Source organism: Glandiceps talaboti, chromosome 2 (genome assembly GCF_964340395.1).
Source record: "Glandiceps talaboti chromosome 2, keGlaTala1.1, whole genome shotgun sequence".
Taxonomy (NCBI): domain Eukaryota; kingdom Metazoa; phylum Hemichordata; class Enteropneusta; family Spengelidae; genus Glandiceps; species Glandiceps talaboti.
The window spans coordinates 19,569,176-19,591,293 of record NC_135550.1 but is presented as its reverse complement, the minus strand read 5'-3'; the positions used below and the strand labels follow the sequence as shown (position 1 = coordinate 19,591,293).

At 36.7% G+C, this 22,118-nt stretch overlaps 1 protein-coding gene and 1 long non-coding RNA gene across 3 annotated transcripts; one reads left to right on the top strand and one right to left on the bottom strand.

Moving 5' to 3' along the window:
• Positions 1 to 15: 15 nt before the first annotated feature.
• On the top strand, positions 16 to 14,750 carry LOC144450455 (splicing factor 3B subunit 2-like). 2 transcript variants are annotated; one of them, XM_078141077.1, is made up of 19 exons: positions 16 to 122; positions 1,201 to 1,269; positions 1,761 to 2,050; positions 2,599 to 2,788; positions 2,952 to 3,356; positions 4,108 to 4,223; positions 4,803 to 5,009; positions 5,487 to 5,597; positions 7,017 to 7,181; positions 8,487 to 8,639; positions 9,294 to 9,394; positions 9,743 to 9,881; positions 10,444 to 10,551; positions 10,993 to 11,100; positions 11,485 to 11,627; positions 12,136 to 12,340; positions 13,083 to 13,183; positions 13,335 to 13,422; positions 13,740 to 14,750. In XM_078141077.1, the coding sequence occupies exons 1-19, from the start codon at positions 38 to 40 to the stop codon at positions 13,806 to 13,808; spliced, it is 2,853 nt and encodes a 950-aa protein (XP_077997203.1). In that variant the 5' UTR covers positions 16 to 37; the 3' UTR covers positions 13,809 to 14,750. The 2 variants fall into 2 exon arrangements, with proteins under 2 accessions (XP_077997203.1, XP_077997195.1); XM_078141069.1 differs by having other exon boundaries at positions 4,102 to 4,223.
• A 2,425-nt stretch (positions 14,751 to 17,175) lies between these two features.
• On the bottom strand, positions 17,176 to 20,326 carry LOC144453444 (uncharacterized). Its single transcript, XR_013482417.1, has 3 exons — positions 20,249 to 20,326; positions 19,198 to 19,330; positions 17,176 to 18,614 (listed from the first exon to the last, which is right to left on the bottom strand). It is a non-coding gene; the product is annotated as an uncharacterized LOC144453444 (long non-coding RNA).
• Between the last annotated feature and the right edge of the window lie 1,792 nt (positions 20,327 to 22,118).

Genomic DNA, 22,118 nt, shown 5'->3' with positions numbered 1-22,118 from the left:
TCTACGTTGTTCAAGCGTACGGCGTTGTGTTACGAACATGATCCCCACCGTATCTGAGCTGAGGAAACTAAAAGTAGCGGAGCTTAGAGAAAAACTTAGTTCTCTAGGTCTTCCAATTGGAGGTAGGTGTTTTTATCTCTGCATTTGTACTAAAAATAGTATTTAAGATGTGTTGTGTTGTCGTATTTCAACGCGTTTGACTGTCGGCACCAATGCCATCACATCGGTCCATGTTGTTATTGAGCTTCGTTATTGGCAATCATGCAATCATTTGAATCGTCTAGTCCGCCTCTGTTCATGTGAAGCCACAGTTTTTGTCAGAAATTAGCTGCCCTTAGTAGCAAGGCATACAATAAGGTTACATATGTGTCATACATACAAGCTATCGTTCAACAATTTTGCAAATGTTTAATTTCAGATTGTCCAGTTCGTCATGTTGTCTTGTTGAATGAGCAGTCGCACTCAAAACCAACTTGTCCCAACCCATAATCAACTCGTTCCATGGTCAAAACGTCACACTATTAACTGCATAAAATGAAAACGCGAACATTTTTCATCACTAGTCCATATGTAGTGTTGCTGCAGCCATGGATCTATTATTGAGATCAATAATACTAGTAATAGATCCATGCTGCAGCCATAGATCTAAGCTACAGCCAAGCTAAGGACAGTGCTACATTGCACCTTTCAACTATCAGACAGTTATCATAGAGACAGAGTTAACCATGGGATGAGTGGTTTAGGGTGAAGTGACTGCCAAATTGCAGCCATCTGTAGCCAACATGTAGTATAACATGTACAATCAATATTGTATGTACATGTACCACTGCAGTCTTTCTTGTTTGATATTTAATGCTAAGATTGATTACTAGTATAATGCAGGCAAGAACGTAGTAAAGTACACCTACACCAAGTGCACAAGAAATACAGTTTGTATTAAAACATAAGAGCCTACACGAGTAGGGTCTATGATTAAAGCTAGGGTTACATGTAGGTGATAGGAATACATGTAGGGTAATAAACCAATATCATTTGTATCACAGTCACTGGATGGACACTGTTCTATATACATGTATATCCCCAAATGTCTAGTCAATCAAAGTTGACTACTAAATAGAATGCACCCAAGTGTTACCTGTTTTCACATCTTTCACTTTAAAATTAATGTAAGTTTTCTTCTGTTTTGTTTTTGGATTACAGGCTTGAAAAATGATCTCATTGAGAGATTACACAAATATTATGAACAGCAAGAACAGGAACAGGAGACTGGTAAGTTTAACAAATAATAGTACACTACAGTGAGTCAGTGACTTGCATTACATTCTTGTATGTATCATACTACAATGTAGGTACTGAGGAGGGGGAAGGCGATTTGCACTCATGTTTGCATCATGTTTTCTACTGCATTGTCATTTGAACTTCAAGTTCAGCCACAGGTTCAGCCTGCTGCCACAGAAAACACAATGAGCACTCCTGTAAATACCTCAAGTACACCACATTGGTACTCAAATGTCAAAGATGTGTAATGATAATTTTAGTTTTTATATTGCATTTTTCCTGACTGCTAAAGTAAAAGCGCTTTACAGTTATTATGGATGTATAGTGACAAAAGTGGCTCTTTACTTCTTCAACTCCCTGGAAAGCATACACAATCCATTGCAGCCTCAGTGGTAGTGCATATAGAATGAAAGCATTCACATTGCAAACCTGCAGTTCTGTCCCTTCTTGTGCATTCAATGTATTCTCTATTTCTCCATTAGCCTCTCCTGAAGCAGCAACGGAATTGGCTGAACCCGAAAAGGCAGAAGAAATTGATGATGAAGAAGCCTTGAAGTCAGAGGAAGCACAAAAACTCATTGAGAGTGAACAGAAAAGAATACTAGAACAACAAAAGGAACGGTTAGCCCAGAGAAAACAAAAACAAATTGAAGAAGAACAACTGAGACAACAGCAAGAAGCAGCTGCTAAAGTGTTAGATGAAGAAGCACGGCAGAAAGCGATTCAGCAACAACAGTTGATAGAACAGCAGAGGTTAGCAGAACAGCAGAAGGTAAAGGTTTTCATTGTCTACTTTGAATTCTTGTAACTAGAAATAGAATTTTACACTCAGCTGTGTTAGACAAATATCAATCATATGATTTCTTGGTCAACACTTGGTACATGTAACTTCTTTTGAACTTTTACACGTGCATTACTATAGGTGCATGTGAGAATGTGTGCCTTAATGTTGTACTTTGACCGTCTAGCATGATGAGGTAACATCCGATTTCAGGTATTGAGAATGTACAAAATTGTCTATTGTTGTTGTAAACATAAACATGTGTTACAATCATATATCGGATGATCACTGATTCAGTAATAGTCCAAATAAAAAGTCTGCATAGGTAAATGTGGCTCCAGTGTTAGTCTCCAATGGGCAAAGCACAAGGGGGACTACTCCATTGGGTTCCGACCCATCAGTGTATACATACATGCATCCATCACCACCTGTATAAATGAAATTCATGGGCAAATTTCATCAGACTAGGTAAAAATGTCAGATACTATAGTGTGCATATGCACGTCACTGATTTGTCGATCTTTGCACCTACAACTAAGCTCCTACAACAACAACAGATAGCTCAACAGCAACTTCTAGAAGAGAAGGCAAAGGAAGAAGAACTTTTGAGACAACAACAAATGGCATTATTGATAAAACAAAGGGAAGAAGAAGCCAAAATAAGACAACAGCAGGAAATGATAAGAATGCAGGAAGAACAGCAGCACCAACATCAAGCCCAAACTAGACGTAAGTATATATAGCTGTATATATATCCCAGTACTTTAGGTTAAGTGTAGAAAAAATTAAAAAAAACAGTCTGTTTGAAATTGACTGATGTAGTATGTGACATAGGCTGAGGAGTACAGAATATCAATTGGTAATTAATGGTATATTTACATTTATTCTGTAGAACCACTTTTACCCACACCATCTGCTTCACCAAGACCATTACTACCAACTCCTCAAAGCCAACCACCACCAGCACCACCACCAACACAGGGAATGCCTCCCTCCCAGCAGGGACCACCTCCCAGACAACCACCACCCCCACCACCACCATCTGAAAGACAGCAACTTCGACCTTTACTGCCAACACCAGATAGAAGAGATCTTGGGCCATCGCAACCACCACCCCATCATGGAGTTAGGGGTGCAGGCCAACCTCCTGTCAGAGGTCCTCCTCCTCCCCCATCACCTCCTGAAGAAGAAGAAGAAGAATCACAAAAGAAAGCAGTAAAATTACCTCAAGCTCTAGAGAAAGTTCTTGCCTTCAAGGATGTGAGAAAACAACAAATAGGAACAACAGAAGATGAAGGTATGTCTTTATGTTATCCAATCAGAGAAAGATTGATTACAAGCCAAAGCTTACAGGGTTAGCGATGATAAACTTTCACATGTGTTTTAGAATCAATGACAGAAAAAACAAAGGACGTATGTACATGACTTTCACCTTCATACCTAGGGACTTCATTCAAAAATGTGTACCCACACATTGTTAGAGACAAGCTTACTATATGTGTATTTTGACGATCCTCAAGGTCAAATTTAAAGTTGCACAATACCATACAGTAAACTAGTTGGGGAGGGGGGGGGGCAGTATTTCTTCTATGAAGACTTGTTCCCTTTTAAAGTTAATGTTGCTGATTTACTACAGTGTCATGATGATAGAGTGATAATTGTCGAATGGTTAGAGTCATGATGACAGTCATAATATTGAATGGTTAGAGTTACTAGCTTGGCATCTGCAAGTTGCAGGATTGCACTTCACTGCTGCCATTTGTTTCTGAATGGTTGCAGTTCCTGGACAAAATGTGAACCATAATTGTGCCTCGGTAAATCCAGCTGTATAATTGGGCACCTGGTAGGATAGAGGTGGCAATGCGAATGCTTAAAATCATATGTGCTTACAGAGATTGGAGTAGATTATATTCTCACCAGTGGAGTTGAAATATAAATGTCCATTATGGCAATATAGGGGTAACTATTGTGAAGGCCATTGAGTGCATTATGAGAAAACACTATATTAAAAAACTAATGGTAGTATGATTATTGTTTTGTAGAAACAGCACCTGAACCAGAACGCAATGTAGCAGTGGTACCTGATGTAGAAATTGAAGAACTTGATGATACTGTGGATGATGAACCCATTGAGGTCAAACCAACACAACCTGAATCCAAAGAGGTCAGTTAGTTATCTCTCTCCACCCAGACAATATATTCATGTTTAATAATGTAATACATCATATATCTGTATTGTAAATTATAGGATAAGCACTGTGGTATTTAGGGACATATACGTCTACATGAATGAGAGTGGGCAGCATTATAGTCTGTCAGCTTTCTTTTGACTGTAAATGCTGATTCATATTTAGTAGACAAAATGAAGAAGAGACATGCAAGCAAAAGCTGTGTCATTTACAGGTGAAATCAGTCTAGGACAGTTTAGATAGCTTTAACCTGAGAGAGATTGTGTTTGTAACAAAGAATTCACAATTTAGGGCATCTTAGATTAAGAAAAATGAAGGTTAACATATTTGCCATAATTTTTGTTGTGATAAAGTGAGTGAATGCCATTGGCACTACAAGGTGTAGCACTCAATTATCTTGGCCCACACTTCTGTTCCCAAAGGCTGCTTCCACACAGCACACCTAGTGGTGAAAGTATACAATCTTTTGTCATTCTGATAACCACAATATGGCATATTATTTTGTCTTCTCATGTTTCACCTATGTAATTTGTATCTTTACTATTTGGGTACAGTCCAAGAACAAAAGACGAAAGAAGAAGAAAAAGAAGAGGAAAGAGAGACAAAGAGAAGAACAGATGAGAAGAGAAGCCTTGGCAACAGTAGCTGAGAAAGACGAGGATGAGGAGGATGTGGAAGTTGAGTACATACAGGAAGATCTTACTGCAGAGATTATGGACCCATCATTCATGCATTTCAGAAAAATATTTGAAGCTTTCAAAGTGAGTAGAAATAGTGACCATTGTGCCTCTTAACAAAAGACAAAACGTTTTATGTGATTCAAAATGATAGGTTTTTTTTGGAGTCACCACATAGTATGTGATAGGAGAACACAAATTTTTAGTGCATCACAAGAAATTGTCTTGAGGGCAGATTGATGGTGACTTACATACAGATTTCTAGATTAAGTTTATGGAATTTCTCTAATTTTGTTTCCAATGAACTGATTTAGTGTAATGTGTGTATGGCTACAGCCCATTTCAAATTACCATTCAATGGCTCTGTTTGATACAACCATGCTAATAAGAAAGTGCACATGCTACACTTTGAGCTAGGAAGATTAAATGGATAGAGTTTCTTGCAATATTTTGTCCAGGAGTGGCGTTCCTCTTTAATACAGACTCAAAATGTTACAGAAGTAGAAGTGTTTTTGTTTTCTCTGTATTTTCTTCTACTACTTAAATTTTCCATTGACACAGCTTGCTGATGCTGTCAAACCAGAAAAAGAAGAGAAAGCCAAAGAATTGAAAGAGAAAGTGACCAAGAAGCCAGAAGCAGATCATGATATGAGCGACAGTGACTATGATGATGTAAGTATGTCTTCTGATAGAGTACACATCTATAGCTACAGTGTGTGTGTGTGTGTGTGTGTGTGTGTGTGTGTGTGTGTGTGTGTGTGTGTAAATAGTTTAAATTTTCAGTCAAACATCTTACTAGAGTTGACCCGTGGTGTTACCATGCATGGATCAGGTGTAGCTTCCTTCATAGACAGACGTAGACCTTTCAACCTAGACCTTACCATTATTTCAGAGGGGTTGTCATCCTTCATTTACAACACTGACATCATTACCATTTGGAAACATGAGTTATGTCCTGGTCCAGGCTGGATAGAGGAAGTTAAACCATATCCCTTTGTAGTGAGAAAAGATAAGAGCTTGATATGGCGTATGTTGTATGTTACGCTGTCATAGATACTTAATTTACAATCTGATTAGCAAGACTGTGTGTATTGCTATGAAGAAATTCACAAGCCATAACTATGCAATAATCTTCCACATCACATCCTGGTACACTTTGTACAAATAAGGTCATTCTATATACCAATCCACTTCATGATATAGTGTTGGCATTTTTTTTATCACAATTTTAACAAAAATTTTGAGGAATTTTCCATATCACTTCCATCAATGTTGCCAAATATCATGTGCCAATTTTTCAAATGTACGTTAACACTTTGGGAGGACGAGGTATATGATAAAATATTTATTTCTTGGATATGGGTTTTGCAGAACTCATTGGTACGACTAACCGGTCTTCCTAAGGTTGGGCCCTCACACCATACAACCTGTGTCTGCAAAATTCGTAGCAGAGTTGTAAAGATTATTATAAATTGATTTGATAAATCGGTCACTGATAGTGGTCTAATGAAAGAAGAGGTATATACCTAATATATGTAATACCATGCACAAGCCAAGTTGTTGCTTTGAACAGAAAATATGGATTGTATGCCTTGGTCATTCTACATCACGACAACCCTTGTCTACATCACTGGTTCTGCAGTGCTTGAAATACGAGTTTAATCATTTCAATCACCATTATTTTTGCCAATTTTTCATAAATTATGATTGAGGGGTATAATTATATTATTCTCAAATGTTTTTCTTCATTCAGCTCTAAAATACTCATGACCAAAGGGTTTTGTAACTACTCGTCTCACGACTCATATTGACAAGGCCCCATAGGTCACTCATATTTTTCTTGGCAGAATGAAGAAAAATATTGGGGAATAATATTTAATTGATAATGTTACAAAAAAGTGATAGGAAAGATTAGCATTATCTTGTCAAATTGTTTGTCTTGCCCATACTCACCACATTTGTTGAGAGAGTATGATGTGAAAAAATGATCAAATTAAATCATACACTGTCAGTAATTGTAAAATAAATCTGGGTAGTTTTTTTCATTTTCATTCATTTTTTCAATTAAAATATGGTTTAATGATATTGTAGGATGATGATGACATGGATGATGATAGACCAAAAATATCCAAGAAAAAACTACGCAAATTGAATCGATTGAGTGTTGCTGAGTTGAAACAGTTGGTGACCAGACCTGACGTTGTAGAAATGCATGATGTGACTGCACAAGACCCAAAACTACTTGTACATTTGAAGGTGAGTTTGTTTGACGTTTAAACATTAGTAGGTGAATATACATGACTGAGATATATACAAATGAAAATTCATGTTAATAATTTAAAGCTACCCAGTACACTAGCGGTAACTTTAGACTCTCACAGCCCTCGGAGCTTCGCATTACTGTAAAATTAAAGCTAAACAAATTATTTTGTATATACCAATACCATCTACATAATGTACTCCATGACTGTACTCGAATAACCTTGTATTGTGTGCCCTCATTGACCACTTAGAGGTAACTATTTGTTGACGTGTGACTGCGACGCTTCATGTTTTTGCGAAGCCCTGAAAACACAGAGCATTGCAGTCACATGTCAATGAATGGTTATCTCTATGTGGTTGATGTAGGGCGCACAGTACAAAGATATTCGAGTACGGTTATTTAGCTGGTATCGGTACATACAAAATAATTTGTTTAGCTTTAATTTCAGTAAAACGAAGCTCCGAGGACTGCGAGAGAGTCTACGGTAACTTAAGAGTATTATTTTTTAGATCAGACAACCAACAATAAATTCACTGAAAGTTGTTAAAAATTTCAATAATTAGACAATGTATATGTCAGTTGTTTCCAAAAGTAGAAAAGCAACAGGTTGAAATCGTGATGGCATTGGGGGTGTTGATTTTTGGGTGCGGACCCAAAATCAGTTTGATCGGATTTGTTGTATTATATGTGTACAGCCACAAAAATACATTTACCCACAAGTGATATATTTAGTGTGTAAGATATTATGAGTGAATTATAATATCTAACAAAACAGTTTCAAAAGGCACTCCAGTTGCACCTAGTGCAGCTTTAACAAACTTTGAGAAAATAGTGACACCAACATGTATATTTTTGCTTGAAAATAATTTGTTTCTCTTTCACCAACTTTGATGTAGTTGCTTTGTGTTTAATTGAATTGTTTAAATGATAGACTTGAATTGAATTGATGTCCCAGTATGAAAATAGATACAGTTTGTACACACTTACCATGTTTTCAGACATTCACAGTTTGTGCACACTTACCATGTTTTCAGACATTCACAGTTTGTGCACACTTACCATGTTTTCCAACATTCACAGTTTGTATACACTTACCATGTTTCCAGACATTCACAGTTTGTGCACACTTACCATGTTTTCAGACATTCACAGTTTGTGCACGCTTACCATTTTCCCCCGACATTCACAGTTTGTGCACACTTACCATGTTTCCAGACACTCACATGCTTTATCTGCATGTTTCTGTTCCTGATTATGAATTTAAATGGATTTGTTGTTTGAATGTGATTTGTATAAAGGCAACAAGAAACACAGTACCTGTCCCTAGACATTGGTGTTTTAAAAGGAAGTACTTACAGGGTAAAAGAGGTATTGAGAAACCGCCATTTGAACTGCCAGATTTTATCAAGAGAACAGGTATTATGGAAATGAGGGAGGCATTACAAGAGAAGGTAAGTAAATCAGACTAGGGTTACTCTAAGGATTTTATACAATAATGGAATCCCCCACCCCAACCTCAACCCAACCCAACCCCACCCCTCCCCTCCCCTCCCCAATTTGACAATAGGAGTCAATTAACATAATAGTATATTCTTCAGCGATGCATAATCCACTTGATACCAAGGTTTGAGTTTAGAATTGTTGACTGACCATTGAATTTTCATTTTGGACCACAAAATTCAAATTTTAGTAGTTCAAGTGGACGACTTATTGTTTTAAAAAGCGTGATAGAATTAAGCTGAAGGTTGAATGAGTGTGAAGTATTGATTTTTGTGTAAAGACAAAATATATTCATGAAGGAAAACAATTATAGGAAAACCCCAGATAAAATGAATATAAAAATATTGACCACCAATATTTTGGCGTGGCCCTCCAAAATCTATAGAGATCTCTTTCTATACTAATAGATGTCAAAATGTAATGACAAATAATTTAAAGTTTAATTTACCACTGTTTATAAATAGTAAAGTACCAACTTCTAAGTGGTGATAAGTCATGAATCAATGGTGCTACTGAAAACTCCTGTTGTCTTTTCACTTATGCAGGGTTGTATACATCCTCTTCATCATAAGTTCTGATATGTACTGATATTTTCATTTTTACAGGAAGAACAAAAAACTATGAAGGCCAAAATGAGGGAAAAAGTTAGACCCAAGATGGGCAAAATTGATATTGATTATCAAAAATTACACGATGCTTTCTTCAAGTAAGTACAATTGGGCTGTCGTCTTGTATTAATAGTAAGTGGTTTATTTACTCAAATGTATAAATGATTTCTATGTATTGATAGCCAACAAAGTAACCCATTTGTTGCTGTGGAGCTGTGTCAACACAATCATGAAATATGAGTTTAATGGCCATCAGACTTGTTCAACAGTACATTTCACAAATGATGTATCAATATACTGCACAAAGTGATAGCTTGAAGGCTGTGCATTAACACTGTCATAGTCCAGGTTTAAATGCTGAAGTTTGGTTCATACCCATGTTTGATTTCATAAATTAGTTTGTTTTAATTATGCATAATAAACTGTTTTCTAACTTTGTGTGTCAGGTGGCAGTCCAAACCTAAGATGACAATCCATGGTGATTTATATTATGAAGGCAAAGAGTTTGAGACCAGGCTTAAAGAAAAGAAGCCAGGTGAATTATCAGATGAACTGAGGACTGCACTAGGAATGCCAATTGGACCTGTAAGTAGTAGCAGATTTCTTGGCTATACTCTGGTATGGTAAACCCATCAACAAGATCAGGAATTCTACTAGAACTCACAGAAAAAAATGATCACTTTTGAAATACCATATAGGAAACATGAATTTTACACTTAAATGTTCTCAGGAGTACAGTAAATTTTTACAAAAGGTGAAAGCTTGATGTGGAAATGTAGTTTGAACTCATTAAGTCTTAGCGTGGATTAGCCCTTTCTTTCACATTCAACACAGCAATGGTTTTTGGATTAGAATTTCATTTGATTGAGTGAGTGAGTGAGAGAGTAACTGAGTGAATGCGTGTGTGTGTGCATGCGTGCGTGCGTGCGTGAGTGAGTGAGTAAGAGCGCATACATGTGTACATGCAAGAGTGAGTGTGTGAGTGATAGACATATACAAATCTTGTCTTCACGTAGAGAAAACTTTATGGTCATAATTGTCCAAAAGTTTGGAAAGTGAAGGGTGTACGTTTCTCTCAGAATCAGAGATAGTTCATCTTAGCTGTAAAATTTAATACATTCATTGGTGTTATGATTGTACGTTCCAGAATGCTCAGAAGTTTCCACCACCATGGTTGATAGCAATGCAGCGGTATGGTCCTCCCCCATCCTATCCTAACTTAAAGATCCCAGGATTAAATGCTGCCATTCCAGAGGTAACATTTTCCAAGTTGCTTTATCTCATAAAGGCCTACAATTCAATCTCATGTTCTTGCATCAGTGATATCTTAATAGTGGCGCCATACAATCATTTGTTTGTTGTGGATCAATCTTCTCTATATCTCAGTCATGTTGCTTCAGTCCACTTAAATCCAAATCAGAATGAGTCCTTTCAGTAGCAAAACTGTTCAGTGTATGCAATTAATTTTGTAGGTTTTTCTCTAAAATAAGACTTTTTAACTAAAATCTTTAACATTATGTGTTGATCTGAAAGTTCATCCATGAAATCTTATCATATTCATGAGTACCATTTAAAGGGTACAGTCTGGAAGTTTATGCTTGACGTGTCAAACCAGGTGTACTTTGCTACATCACACTATCTATTTCAAAGTTTTATGTAATGTACCAATTTATGATATTTTGTTTTATTTGTGCAGAGTTGTTCATTTGGTTACCATGCCGGTGGTTGGGGTAAACCTCCTGTTGACGAGGCCGGTAAACCACTCTATGGAGATGTCTTTGGTACCAATGCAACTGATTTTCAGGTGAGAATGCCAACATTTCAGCAAGTATTATATGAAAACATTATTTTCAAAACACACACACACAGTTTGACCAACAGTTGATTTTAGCATTTACATTGTTTGCAAATATCCACCAACAGTATCCTGACACAGAAGACAGTATTTATAATAATAATAATAATAACATTTATAGAGTGCCAGTATAACAAACTATGAATATCAGAAACAGCGATTTCCATCTGATTGATGTTGTCTTGTAACTGTCTGATGTGGAAGCATAAGTACAGATGGCTATCATCAGCGTAAAAGTGAAAATCCAGGTTGTGTCGGCGTATTAAATTTCCAAGTGGCGAAGTGTAAATGGTATTTAGAGTTTACTAAGTGAGGTATGGTTTGTATTCTCAGGCACCTGTGGAAGAGGAAGAGATAGACAGAACACCATGGGGTGAATTAGAGAGTGAATCTGAAGAGGAGGAAGAAGAAGAGGAAGAATCATCATCTGATGAAGAGAAACCAGATGATACAGGACTTATTACACCAGCTGAAGGGTGGGTATTCATTACTCAACAGTAGTGTAGTAGTATGCTATGTAAAGTTTGTGATATCTATATCAGACTAAGAGTGTCTATGCATTGACTATGACAGAAATAATGTAAGTATTTAACATTGTGCCAGAAATGGGCATAAGCATACATACATGTAAGCAACCTGTTCAATGTACAGAGACACTAAAGTATACTATAGATAGCTGTCTCGTTCTTCTGAGATGATCGTATAACTCCTGCAATAGTTCAAGTAGAAATAGATTTAGACATGTGTGGCAATACTGGCGAATCACAGCTTGACACATAGCAATGTCTATTAAATTTACTTATTTGACCATTTCTTTGTGGCTCTTTCCTTTGACATTAACCTTTCAACCCCTTTTCTAGAGAGCTATTCTAAAATGATAGTAATGTCTGTACCCTATTCAGCTACAGATAGCTATTCTTTGGAATAGCTTGCTAGTCTCATTGAAACGTTTATATTGAATATTGATTGTGTTTGTACCTTCAGAGGTCTGATCACGCCTAGTGGAATAACCTCGGTCCCAGCTGGTATGGAGACACCAGAGATGATTGAATTGAGAAAGAAAAAAATAGAAGATGCAATGGAACAAGGAGGAGAAACACCACAGCTTTACACTATCCTTCCAGAGAAGAAAGCACAGGCTGTAGGAGCTGCTATGATGGGGTCTACTTACACATACGATCTAGTTGGGGTAAGTCACTGCAAAACTTGAGTCTTATTTTTACCCTCAAAACAGGACATATGTCAAGATCTTTGTCAGAATTATATCCTCAAGTCTTTCAAATTTCAAATTTAAAAGACTTGAAATGAGACATTAGTAATTTATAAACTGCTGTATCAGACATAATGCAATGACTATAGGCCTTTCCAAAATTTGCCATGGTGGCGCTCTACTTCCTGTCTGTGTGTATCTTTGATGTATACGTGCACATGGTATAGGTTATGCAGTTAAGTGGTACTATGAGGTGATGATACCCCCAATTTGGGGCGGTGTATTCTCAATTTCCTGTTTGTAGTCTGGAATGGCCTATTGCTTTACACAGAAAAAAAAAAGTCCTGTCGTTGCAGCCACTTGAACTATTGAGGGCGCCCTTGACATCTCAATAATAATCTTGTGTAAGGTGCAAAACTAGTCAAGGATTCAGGCCTTTTTTTTGGTCATATACTGTTGAATTCTAATAATCATGACATCTAAATATATGTGCAGATTAAAAATAATAACTTTATCAACAGTAATTTGTTTAAGTCCTTCCATTTCTTTTGATGAGGATATGAATAATCAGATTGGAATTTTTTTTATCATAGATTTTTTTTTAGACTGATACTGTCAAAAACCTGTATGTTGAAAAAAAGTAGTGATGTTAATAGTGGTTGGAATTGTCAGGTTGTGACTTTGATATCATAACATATTTTGTTATTTATTGTAACTGTAGCCAAAGAAAACAGGCCAAGCTCCTGGTGGAACAGACCAAGGCATTGCTGTCGCTTTAGATCCCAGTGAATTGGACCTAGACACTGCCGCTATTGAAGCAAAGTAAGTTTGGGTTGTATTATTATAACTGATTTTATTGTTAAAATTATTTATTCCACGGTTAAACAAATAGTTCATTCCTCAGTTAGACAATTGTGGTCCTTTTTCTCAAAGCTTACATGCTGAAAACTCAACTCCATTTTTCTATTTGTAGATATGAAGAAACAGTACGAGAACAGCAGAACCAACTAGAGAAAGAAGATCTTAGTGATATGGTAGCAGAACATGCAGCAAAACAAAAAGTAGGTCCAAGTCAAAGCCAGTACAAGGGATTACAATTGACATTTTTAAATTTCCATAGCAACAGTATATATTATCAGATTAAAATTTTTTGTCAGTGAGAAAGAGATCAGAAATTCCTACCAAAGAATTCTCACTTTGTATTTTAATGTTAATGGCCGAGTTCAGATTAGGAAGATTGAATTCAACTCTGAAAAAAATACTGTCTGGCAGAGTTGTAGAAACAGTTAATTGGTCCAGAACAAAAGACTGATGCAAGAAACCATGCCTTCAACCAAATACCTTCATTTATTTCATAATACTTATTTTTTCTTTGCAGAAAAAGAGGAAAGCCCAGCAGAGTCAAGACTCAAAACCCAGCAAAAAATACAAAGAATTCAAGTTTTAGTCCTTTACAGAATTTTAAACATTTATCAGATTATTTGCTGTCGTTTTCATGTGTATTTTATTCTGTACTACAGAGTTCTGTTCCTTATAAATCATTGTAAAATAGGCTTTGAACTTTGACCTGCCATGTTTATTTTGTCTTTAAAACCTATCAACCTATATGAAAATATCGACAAGGTTGATGTGAGTTGTGATATTGGGCTGGTTTCAGGTGACCTTATGATAACCAATATATAGACAATGAAGTGACCAAGTCACTACCTGACCACTGTGTGAAATTTATACCCCCCCCCCCCCCCTGAGACTTGGCTATCTGACTTTAAAATGTCCCTTCATGTCACCATAAAGTCTAGTATGTGTAACTTTTGACATTTTTCTTTATCTTACCTGAAAACAATGTCATTTTTTTAAAATGGGTATGTACTCTCAAACCAGATTCATGACAAGTAAGATTCACAGTTTGTAGGCTTACAAGAATGGCATGTAAATGTGGAAATGTGTATGAAAACAAAAACTAGTGCATTATACTGTAGCTTCATCTCGTAATATGACAGAACCCCATTGTATTTGCATGAATACTTGCTGTGTTCTCTGCACCCATACTTTCATGTGTGTAGTAAGTGAAAGTGCAGCAGAAAACACCCCAAGCACAAGTGCAAATACCCCTGACTACCCACACTGGAACTCGCATGACATGGGGTTCTGTTATTATGTTTATCTGAAACGGAAAATTTCCATACAAAATCATACAGTGCAATCATGCGATTTCATATGTATCAAATGATCGCATCCTCATTTGCATGTGGGTATTCAATAATGTTTCCGGTATAGCACTGCATCTCAAATATCACTTAGTATGCGTGCACACCAGTGCAAGTAATCTCTGCTAAATATGTAATAATATACATTACAATCATGTAGTGAGACCAGCCTTTAATAATAAATTGGATATGATATTTTCTACTGAACAATGTGTACAGAAGTTAATTTTTTAGTCCCTTGTAATGTCCATGGCTTTATCACTGGATTCAAATCCCCTCCCCATCTCTCACACACACACACACACACACACACACACACACACACACACACACACACACACACACACACACACACACACACACACACACACACACACACACACACAGAGTTCACATTCAACAAGGTGATGTATTACTAAAATTGTATTTTTTTAATTTCTAACATGTCCAATACTTGGAAGGTTGATAAGGAATTTACACAAGTATACGTCAGAATTGGATTTTTGTAAAAAAAACACAAAATCTGAACATAGAACCTCTTTGTTCTACCTTCAATGTTACTCTGAATGTTACCATATGCTACTGTTTGAAACTTGGAGTTGCATTGTTGGTCATAAAATTTGAAGGAGAGTGGAAATGACGCTGTCAAATATGCCATATGTCCTCTATCCTATATCAACCAAACTAAAGTTGACATATTTACTGCACTATCAACAGAACAAAAAACGTTGTATTAAATCTTAATGAATTTAGTCTGTGTATTACTATTTATTATAATCCATTTTGTCACCAATGGTCCTGGTCATAGGGACAAGTAGTACACATATTCTTTTCCTTGTCTACAGGCTAAATATAACACTGACTTGAATATATTTCCCTACCTCTGTGAAAGGTTGTCGTATAGTATAGTGTTTATTGATACATTTGTAGTAACAGGATTCGTGTAATATTTCCCCTGGGAAAACAACAATCTAAGCAATAATTCGTGTCCCCGTGGTTGTGGTTTATACATCCCCTAGTCTAATAAAAATCCCATGCAGTGATCGGCAAGTTGTTCAGTTTTAATGTATTACTTTTCTGTTTGCTTGTATCCTTCTTTGTTTTACATGTATATATTCATCACGTTTTAGTCTGGGTTGCCACCCCTAGAGTACAGACCGAAACCAAAATGTGAACAAGTCTTACAAAGGACATAAAAACGAAGGTGATAAATGAACAGTATAGCCGACACAACCTTTTATAAGCTACTCACAAGTGTTCCCTCTCACTGTGTGACTAACCGAAGAGTAACTGTTATGATGGCCTTGGCATAACATGATCACCAAGGTAACATGCCACCTAAGTATTAATCATATGGATTTTTACGATGAAATAGTGAGATACTAAATTTAGCTGATGCGGGTCAACTTAGTAAAACAAATATAACATTACAGTACTTGACGTTAATGATTGAAAAGAATTTCATTAAAATGTGGCTTTACAAATATGGGAGCTGTCTTCTGAAAAATTCAATATCATAAATAATGCTGGTCTAGTTTCTATACGGTATCGTTACGATTTACATGCGGACAGAAGAATTTGATGACGTGTCCATGAAATGGCTCATTGGACAACATATTTGGATTTAAAGTAAATTACATGAGACCAGAGCTTATATTTGTACACGTGTTTTTTTGTGTGTAATAGAACCTTGGCATGTTGATCTAGACTCGACTATATCCTTCCAATACACCAGTCAACATTAACCAACGGATGTTCTAAGCTGTGTGTAAAGGCCGGTATTAAACTGAAGTAATAAAGTAGATTGAAATACTGTACAATTTTAGAAAATGAATCAGTAACTGTTGATTTGGTAAGTGTTCTGCTAAAAAAACGGGGAATAAATACGACTTGATATACGTAGTCCATTTAGGGATAACCTAGAATCCAGGCTAATCGGGATTTTGAATTTTTGATTTCGAATTTGATTTTGATTTTTGAAAATAACGAATTCAAAAACCCCCATTCGCATGGATTCCAAGGGGTTATTTGTCTCATCAAAGAACAGTCAAGGTTTCTGACATTGTAAATGCTGTAGTGTAGTGTAGTGTAGTGTAGTGTAGTGTAGTGTAGTGTAGTGTAGTGCATTGTGTAAACCAAATATGGCAACTTCTTTTACGGAGATGTAGGGTCGACTAGAGAACTGCAAATGCGCAGGACAGGTGTACTTTGTAACACTTGAAGATCTGTTCAATTTTGTAATCGTGGATATTATCATAAATGAAAACACAACATATACGTCATTATCACAATTTTTGTATAAAGTAGTTTTATTGCTTTCATGAGCAAGTCATAAATATCAAGATACAGCACTGCTGTAATACCCTGAAATTCACATTAACACGTACGTAAAGTAGCGTGTAATGTCAACAATAAGTTAGTAAAGGAGAACTATGAAATTCACCGTGTAAAAGTGAAATACATACAGTAACTTCTCTTTAAAAAAAACGAGGTAGAAACCGGACAGCTGTTGTTTCATACACACTTCAGATCCTTCATGTCGTGCCACGTCATATCAACATAACAAAATAAAATTACAACAAATATGTAAATATCAGTTAAAAAGAAAAAAAAAGTAACTTCTGCCGTTGAGTTCATTGTTAGTAATACTACTAATACCCGTGGCCTTGAAAAGTAGGCACATACAGAACCAAAGGTAGGTTTGGTGTGTCGTTTCGCTTTCGTCAGTAGTCAAGGAAACACTCTATGTGCTTTCCTATCATTCAGAAAGTGTCTTGTTAGTGTTAGTCCCAGGCAAATTAATCAAATGATCGTCAGAATGATCGTTTAGGTGTTGTCAATAAACATTTCGTGTAAGAAAAAACGAATACAGACTCAACGCTGGTCAAGATGAGACAACATACCGAACAGAGTGATCATACGCATGCCTATGACAAGCTATTGCGATGAATTTCTCAACAGTATGGAAAAATCGGACGATCACATGACTAACTTGCCTGGTTTGATTAGGTTATATCGAGTACGAAATATGTAAATGAACTTGTGTTTCAGACTTGAAGCTCTCTACGTAGTGGCAGTTACGTCAAGGAAACCACTGTTTCCTGTCATTTCAGGCAAGTGAAGAAATAGGCTTACAAGAACAGTTTCACAAAACTCGATGGCAAAAATAAATTACCATCAAAAATGAAAAAAAAATAACTTACAAGCATTTAAACACTTAGTGTTTTGAAAAGTCAAAGTGGCACTCTCGGGACATCATCGTATGTTTTCATTAACAGCTGTATATGGTTATCATTATGTCAACAAATTGCACATAAAGTGTGGTAGTGTACAGTCTTGTTAGCAGTGGACTGAACAACACTGGTTGAAACATTTTCACCAATAGTGAAGTACAGTTTACCACAGCATACAGCAGACCGTACACTCATGAATTGTTATTTCATTACTTTTAGTGGAAGTTTTTTTTTTTTGTATTTTTAAAGTTACCGCCTCAGGAGTTCCCCCATTCTTGATTTGTTGCATGCCCGTATAGCAGCAATTTCATCTATCCGAAAAACAACTTGGGCAGCTATTCCATCATTCATATTTCACAATACGGGTATTGTGGTATGTAGTCTCGGTCCTGACAGGGACAGTATTACATACTACAATCTACATTGTAGTACGTAATCCGTGGGATTGTAGTACGTAACGGTCCCTGTCAGGACCAAGACTGTATGGTACGAAGATCAACGGAAACCTATTCGTTATTTTAAAGAAAATGTGCAATACATGTATTAAGGATGATATTTAGGCCGTATGTTAAATCAACAATTCGCACATTTGGTGATCTGATGTGAATGATGGGATAGCCGCACCGGTTGTGATTTCTAAGAGCTAAATATTGTGTTTGTCTCGCGGTTAGGTCAGGTGGTCGGTTCCATGGTCGGTGTTGATTGTCTCGGTCTACTGGTTGTTGTTGGTGAGTTGTTGGAATTACTGTCTGGCGAACACAAGGAGGAAGGCGGTGAACATCAGACTGATCAGTGGAGTCAACGAAGCAGAACCTGAAAATTAAATAAGAAGAATCATTTTAACTATCGATGATGGAAACATAATTATCAAAAACAAATTACCTATGAAAATTTGACCTGGAATGAAGCATATGGTTTGGCCGATGAAGCAGACTCGTTAACAAGTATGCGAGTCGTGCCATAACATAACATAACTTTATGTTAGCATCGGGAATATTTTTTTTCCGAATGCGGTTACATGTTGTACGGTTTTCATGTATTATATATATATATATATATATATATATATATATATATATATATATATATATATATATATATATATATATATATATATATATATATATATATATATATATATATGTGTGTGTGTGTGTGTGTGTGTGTGTGTATGTATGTATGTATATTGCGTAATAATATATGAATATATATACATTGTCTGTAATTGTCTATTGCCACTTTGCACCCTGAAAATTATTCGTGGCCCGCACCCATTTTCAGTTGTACATTAACTTCTCGTTCTCATAGTTAGCTGATCAGATGCACAATAATGACTGATAAAAAAAGTCAGCGATAGTTGTCATGGTTTCATAGTGATAATTTTGCAATAACTCACCATCGGTTGTTGGTTGAGCCTGCTCTGTACTATTGTCCCCTGGGCCTGCTGTTGTTGTTGGATCTGCGGTTTGGGCTTGTATACCAGTGATGAACATGGCAATGGCAACGCCAAGGAAAGCAAAAAGGAATACCTAGGTGGGGAAAATCAATACACATTTATTGTTATTTGCATGTCGATCACATACTAGTAGTTACGTAGAATTTTCACAGGTTTCCCCGTTAGGTTTTCAAACGCAGTTCAAACAACAAGAGACCTTGTACGACCAAGGCTTCCCAAGGCCACCAATCCTCCATTACATATATATAGCACTACCTGTAGACACGAAGGACTACTACTACTACTACTACTACTACTACTACTACTACTACTACTACTACTACTACTACTACTACTACTACTACTACTACTGCTACCACCACCACCACCACTACCACCACCACCACTACCACCACCACCACTACTACTACTACTACTACTACTACTACTACTACTACTACTACTACTACTACTACTACTACTACTACTACCACTACCACCACCACCACCACCACCACCACCACCACTACCACTACTACTACTACTACTACTACTACTACTACTACTACTACTACTACTACTATTACTACTACTACTCCATTTTCGCTATCCTCACTGACATATTATTTTTTTTAAATTTCGCTCGTACAAGCGCAAACTCAAAATGTCAGTTAGGATAGCAGAAATAGTGTATGGGCGTTAGTCCTTCGCAGCTACAGGTAGGCTAACTTATAAAAGGATGATAAATCGAATTTGCTGTCCGTGATGATCGAAATGAAAAAAATATTTTTATAGGTCCAATTCTTTAAGCCCCATATATCAAATGGTTTAACCCTTATCTGCCTATGTTACTGAGTCACATTCAGGGACGCATTTTACTATATAATTTCAAAAATGTAAGCTTACGACTCTATATGCACCAAAAGTCGTGTGTTGTGGTTGGAAATTTAAATTATCGATAATTTTGCTTTTTAACCAGTCTTCGACATTGAAATGACTAGAATTCACATACCTTGTTCATTTTGAAATTGTAGAAGTTGAGGCCGCTGGGACAAAATGTGGTTTTCTTCTCAATGGTGTTTTCTGCTCCGCTGTGTGGTGGTAGACTGACTTTTAGAAGGCACTGTTCTCAATTTATACAATGTGGATTTAGTGAGTGACTAAGATTTACGAGAAGTTACCGCCCTGAAATTCCAAATAAACGTGAGTAATCAAAGTGGGAGGGCGTGGCGTGGTTTGAGATTAATTTACCACGTCATGTATTCGTAGACTAGCTAGCTACCCGATCGTTGATACATCGCATTCATGTCAGATGATAGTGGTAAGCGAGGTATGCCAGCCATGGCAACCCGTCAACATAGACCAGTCAGCTCGCGGTGACTTACGAGGTTCCCTGACGAGGTTATCACTCGCAAACAATGTGTTGGCACCTTATCATTTGTTGTTTATTACTATTTTGACATTGTCAAGGATACAAACTGTTTGGCGACTGGCCATCACATGTTTGAAATTAATGGGTCAGTGATCTAGGGTCACAATTCTCTTTTGACCACCGTAGTTATCTGTACCGTCAGAATAAACAACAGGTGAAGTAACGGAAAAATGTCAGCATGTTCAGTAATCTTCAGTTGATACCTTGCACGATTATCCATTTCAACACGAATAATGTTAATATGAAGAATAAAAAAAAATTATGTACTTGATGATGAAACGCGTTGACTGTAAACTTATATTTGTTATGTTGTACGTAATTAAGATGGACATTTTATTCCGTTCGATCCATTAATGAGATTAATCGTAATTTTTGTTCTGCCGACCAAAACCCTCGAAGCTGAATTCAGTGTTGGGTTACTTCTAAAACAATTCCAATCCTCTCGTAATATCTAATCACCTCGCTTGAATTCGGGCGTGTGTTTGTTTGTTTGTGTGTGTGTGTTCGTTACAACCGCGTACCATACTTTGAAGTATCCAAAGATGTCTGATATGTGCACGCTACACGTCAAGATTATATCGATGCATCATTTGATGTTTTGGAATTGCAAAAATTTGATTTTACATTAATTTTTAAAACAAAAGAACTGCTATATTTTTGCTAATGAATGCTTTGATGTATCGTTCCACAATTTATATTTGTTTCGGCTGCAATCACAAACACCTGGGGGGGGGGGGTCATCGGCACCTCTTTTTTTCCAACACCCCCCTCCGACAAGCTCAAAGCAGTTTGAAGTACCCCCTCCATAGTTTCAAAGGCTTTGAAGCACCCCACCGACTTCCGAATGAAAATCATACATATGTGAATTAAATTATATTTTTTTTCAAAATTGTTCGATTCAAGATACATATTGCTCCCTCAATTCTCTCGACCCTCACAGAAGTGTTTGTGAATGCAACCTTATCCCAGAGAATGCAACCTTATCCCAGAGACTTTGCTATGTGGCTTAAACATGGCCTTCGCTAAAACATACTGTAAAAACCAGAACATGTGGAGTCAGAAATGTGACAGCCGACTTTGGTTATCTCTCTTATAAATGTAACATCTGTCAGAGGTTGTATCGACTCACTCATGACTTAAGGTCACCTAAATATAACGTTGTATCCATAGCTATAACAAAAATACTTCAAAACATAAAATCGTTCTGTACTACGAAGGTATTTGTTTACACGCTGTATCCTGGTCACCTTGGGGACCTTTAACCCTCTCCATCCTGACAACCACCCGGGGCCTTGATCATGTTGATACATGTACAACGACCTAGCTATCCGTTGTCATATTGTCATATACGAAATGTCTGTCGCTCTTACAGAAAGATCTGCACCGCCGTTCGGTTTCATGGTCAAACAGTGTCATTTCATTGAGATGCTGGAAGGATTCAATAATCTGA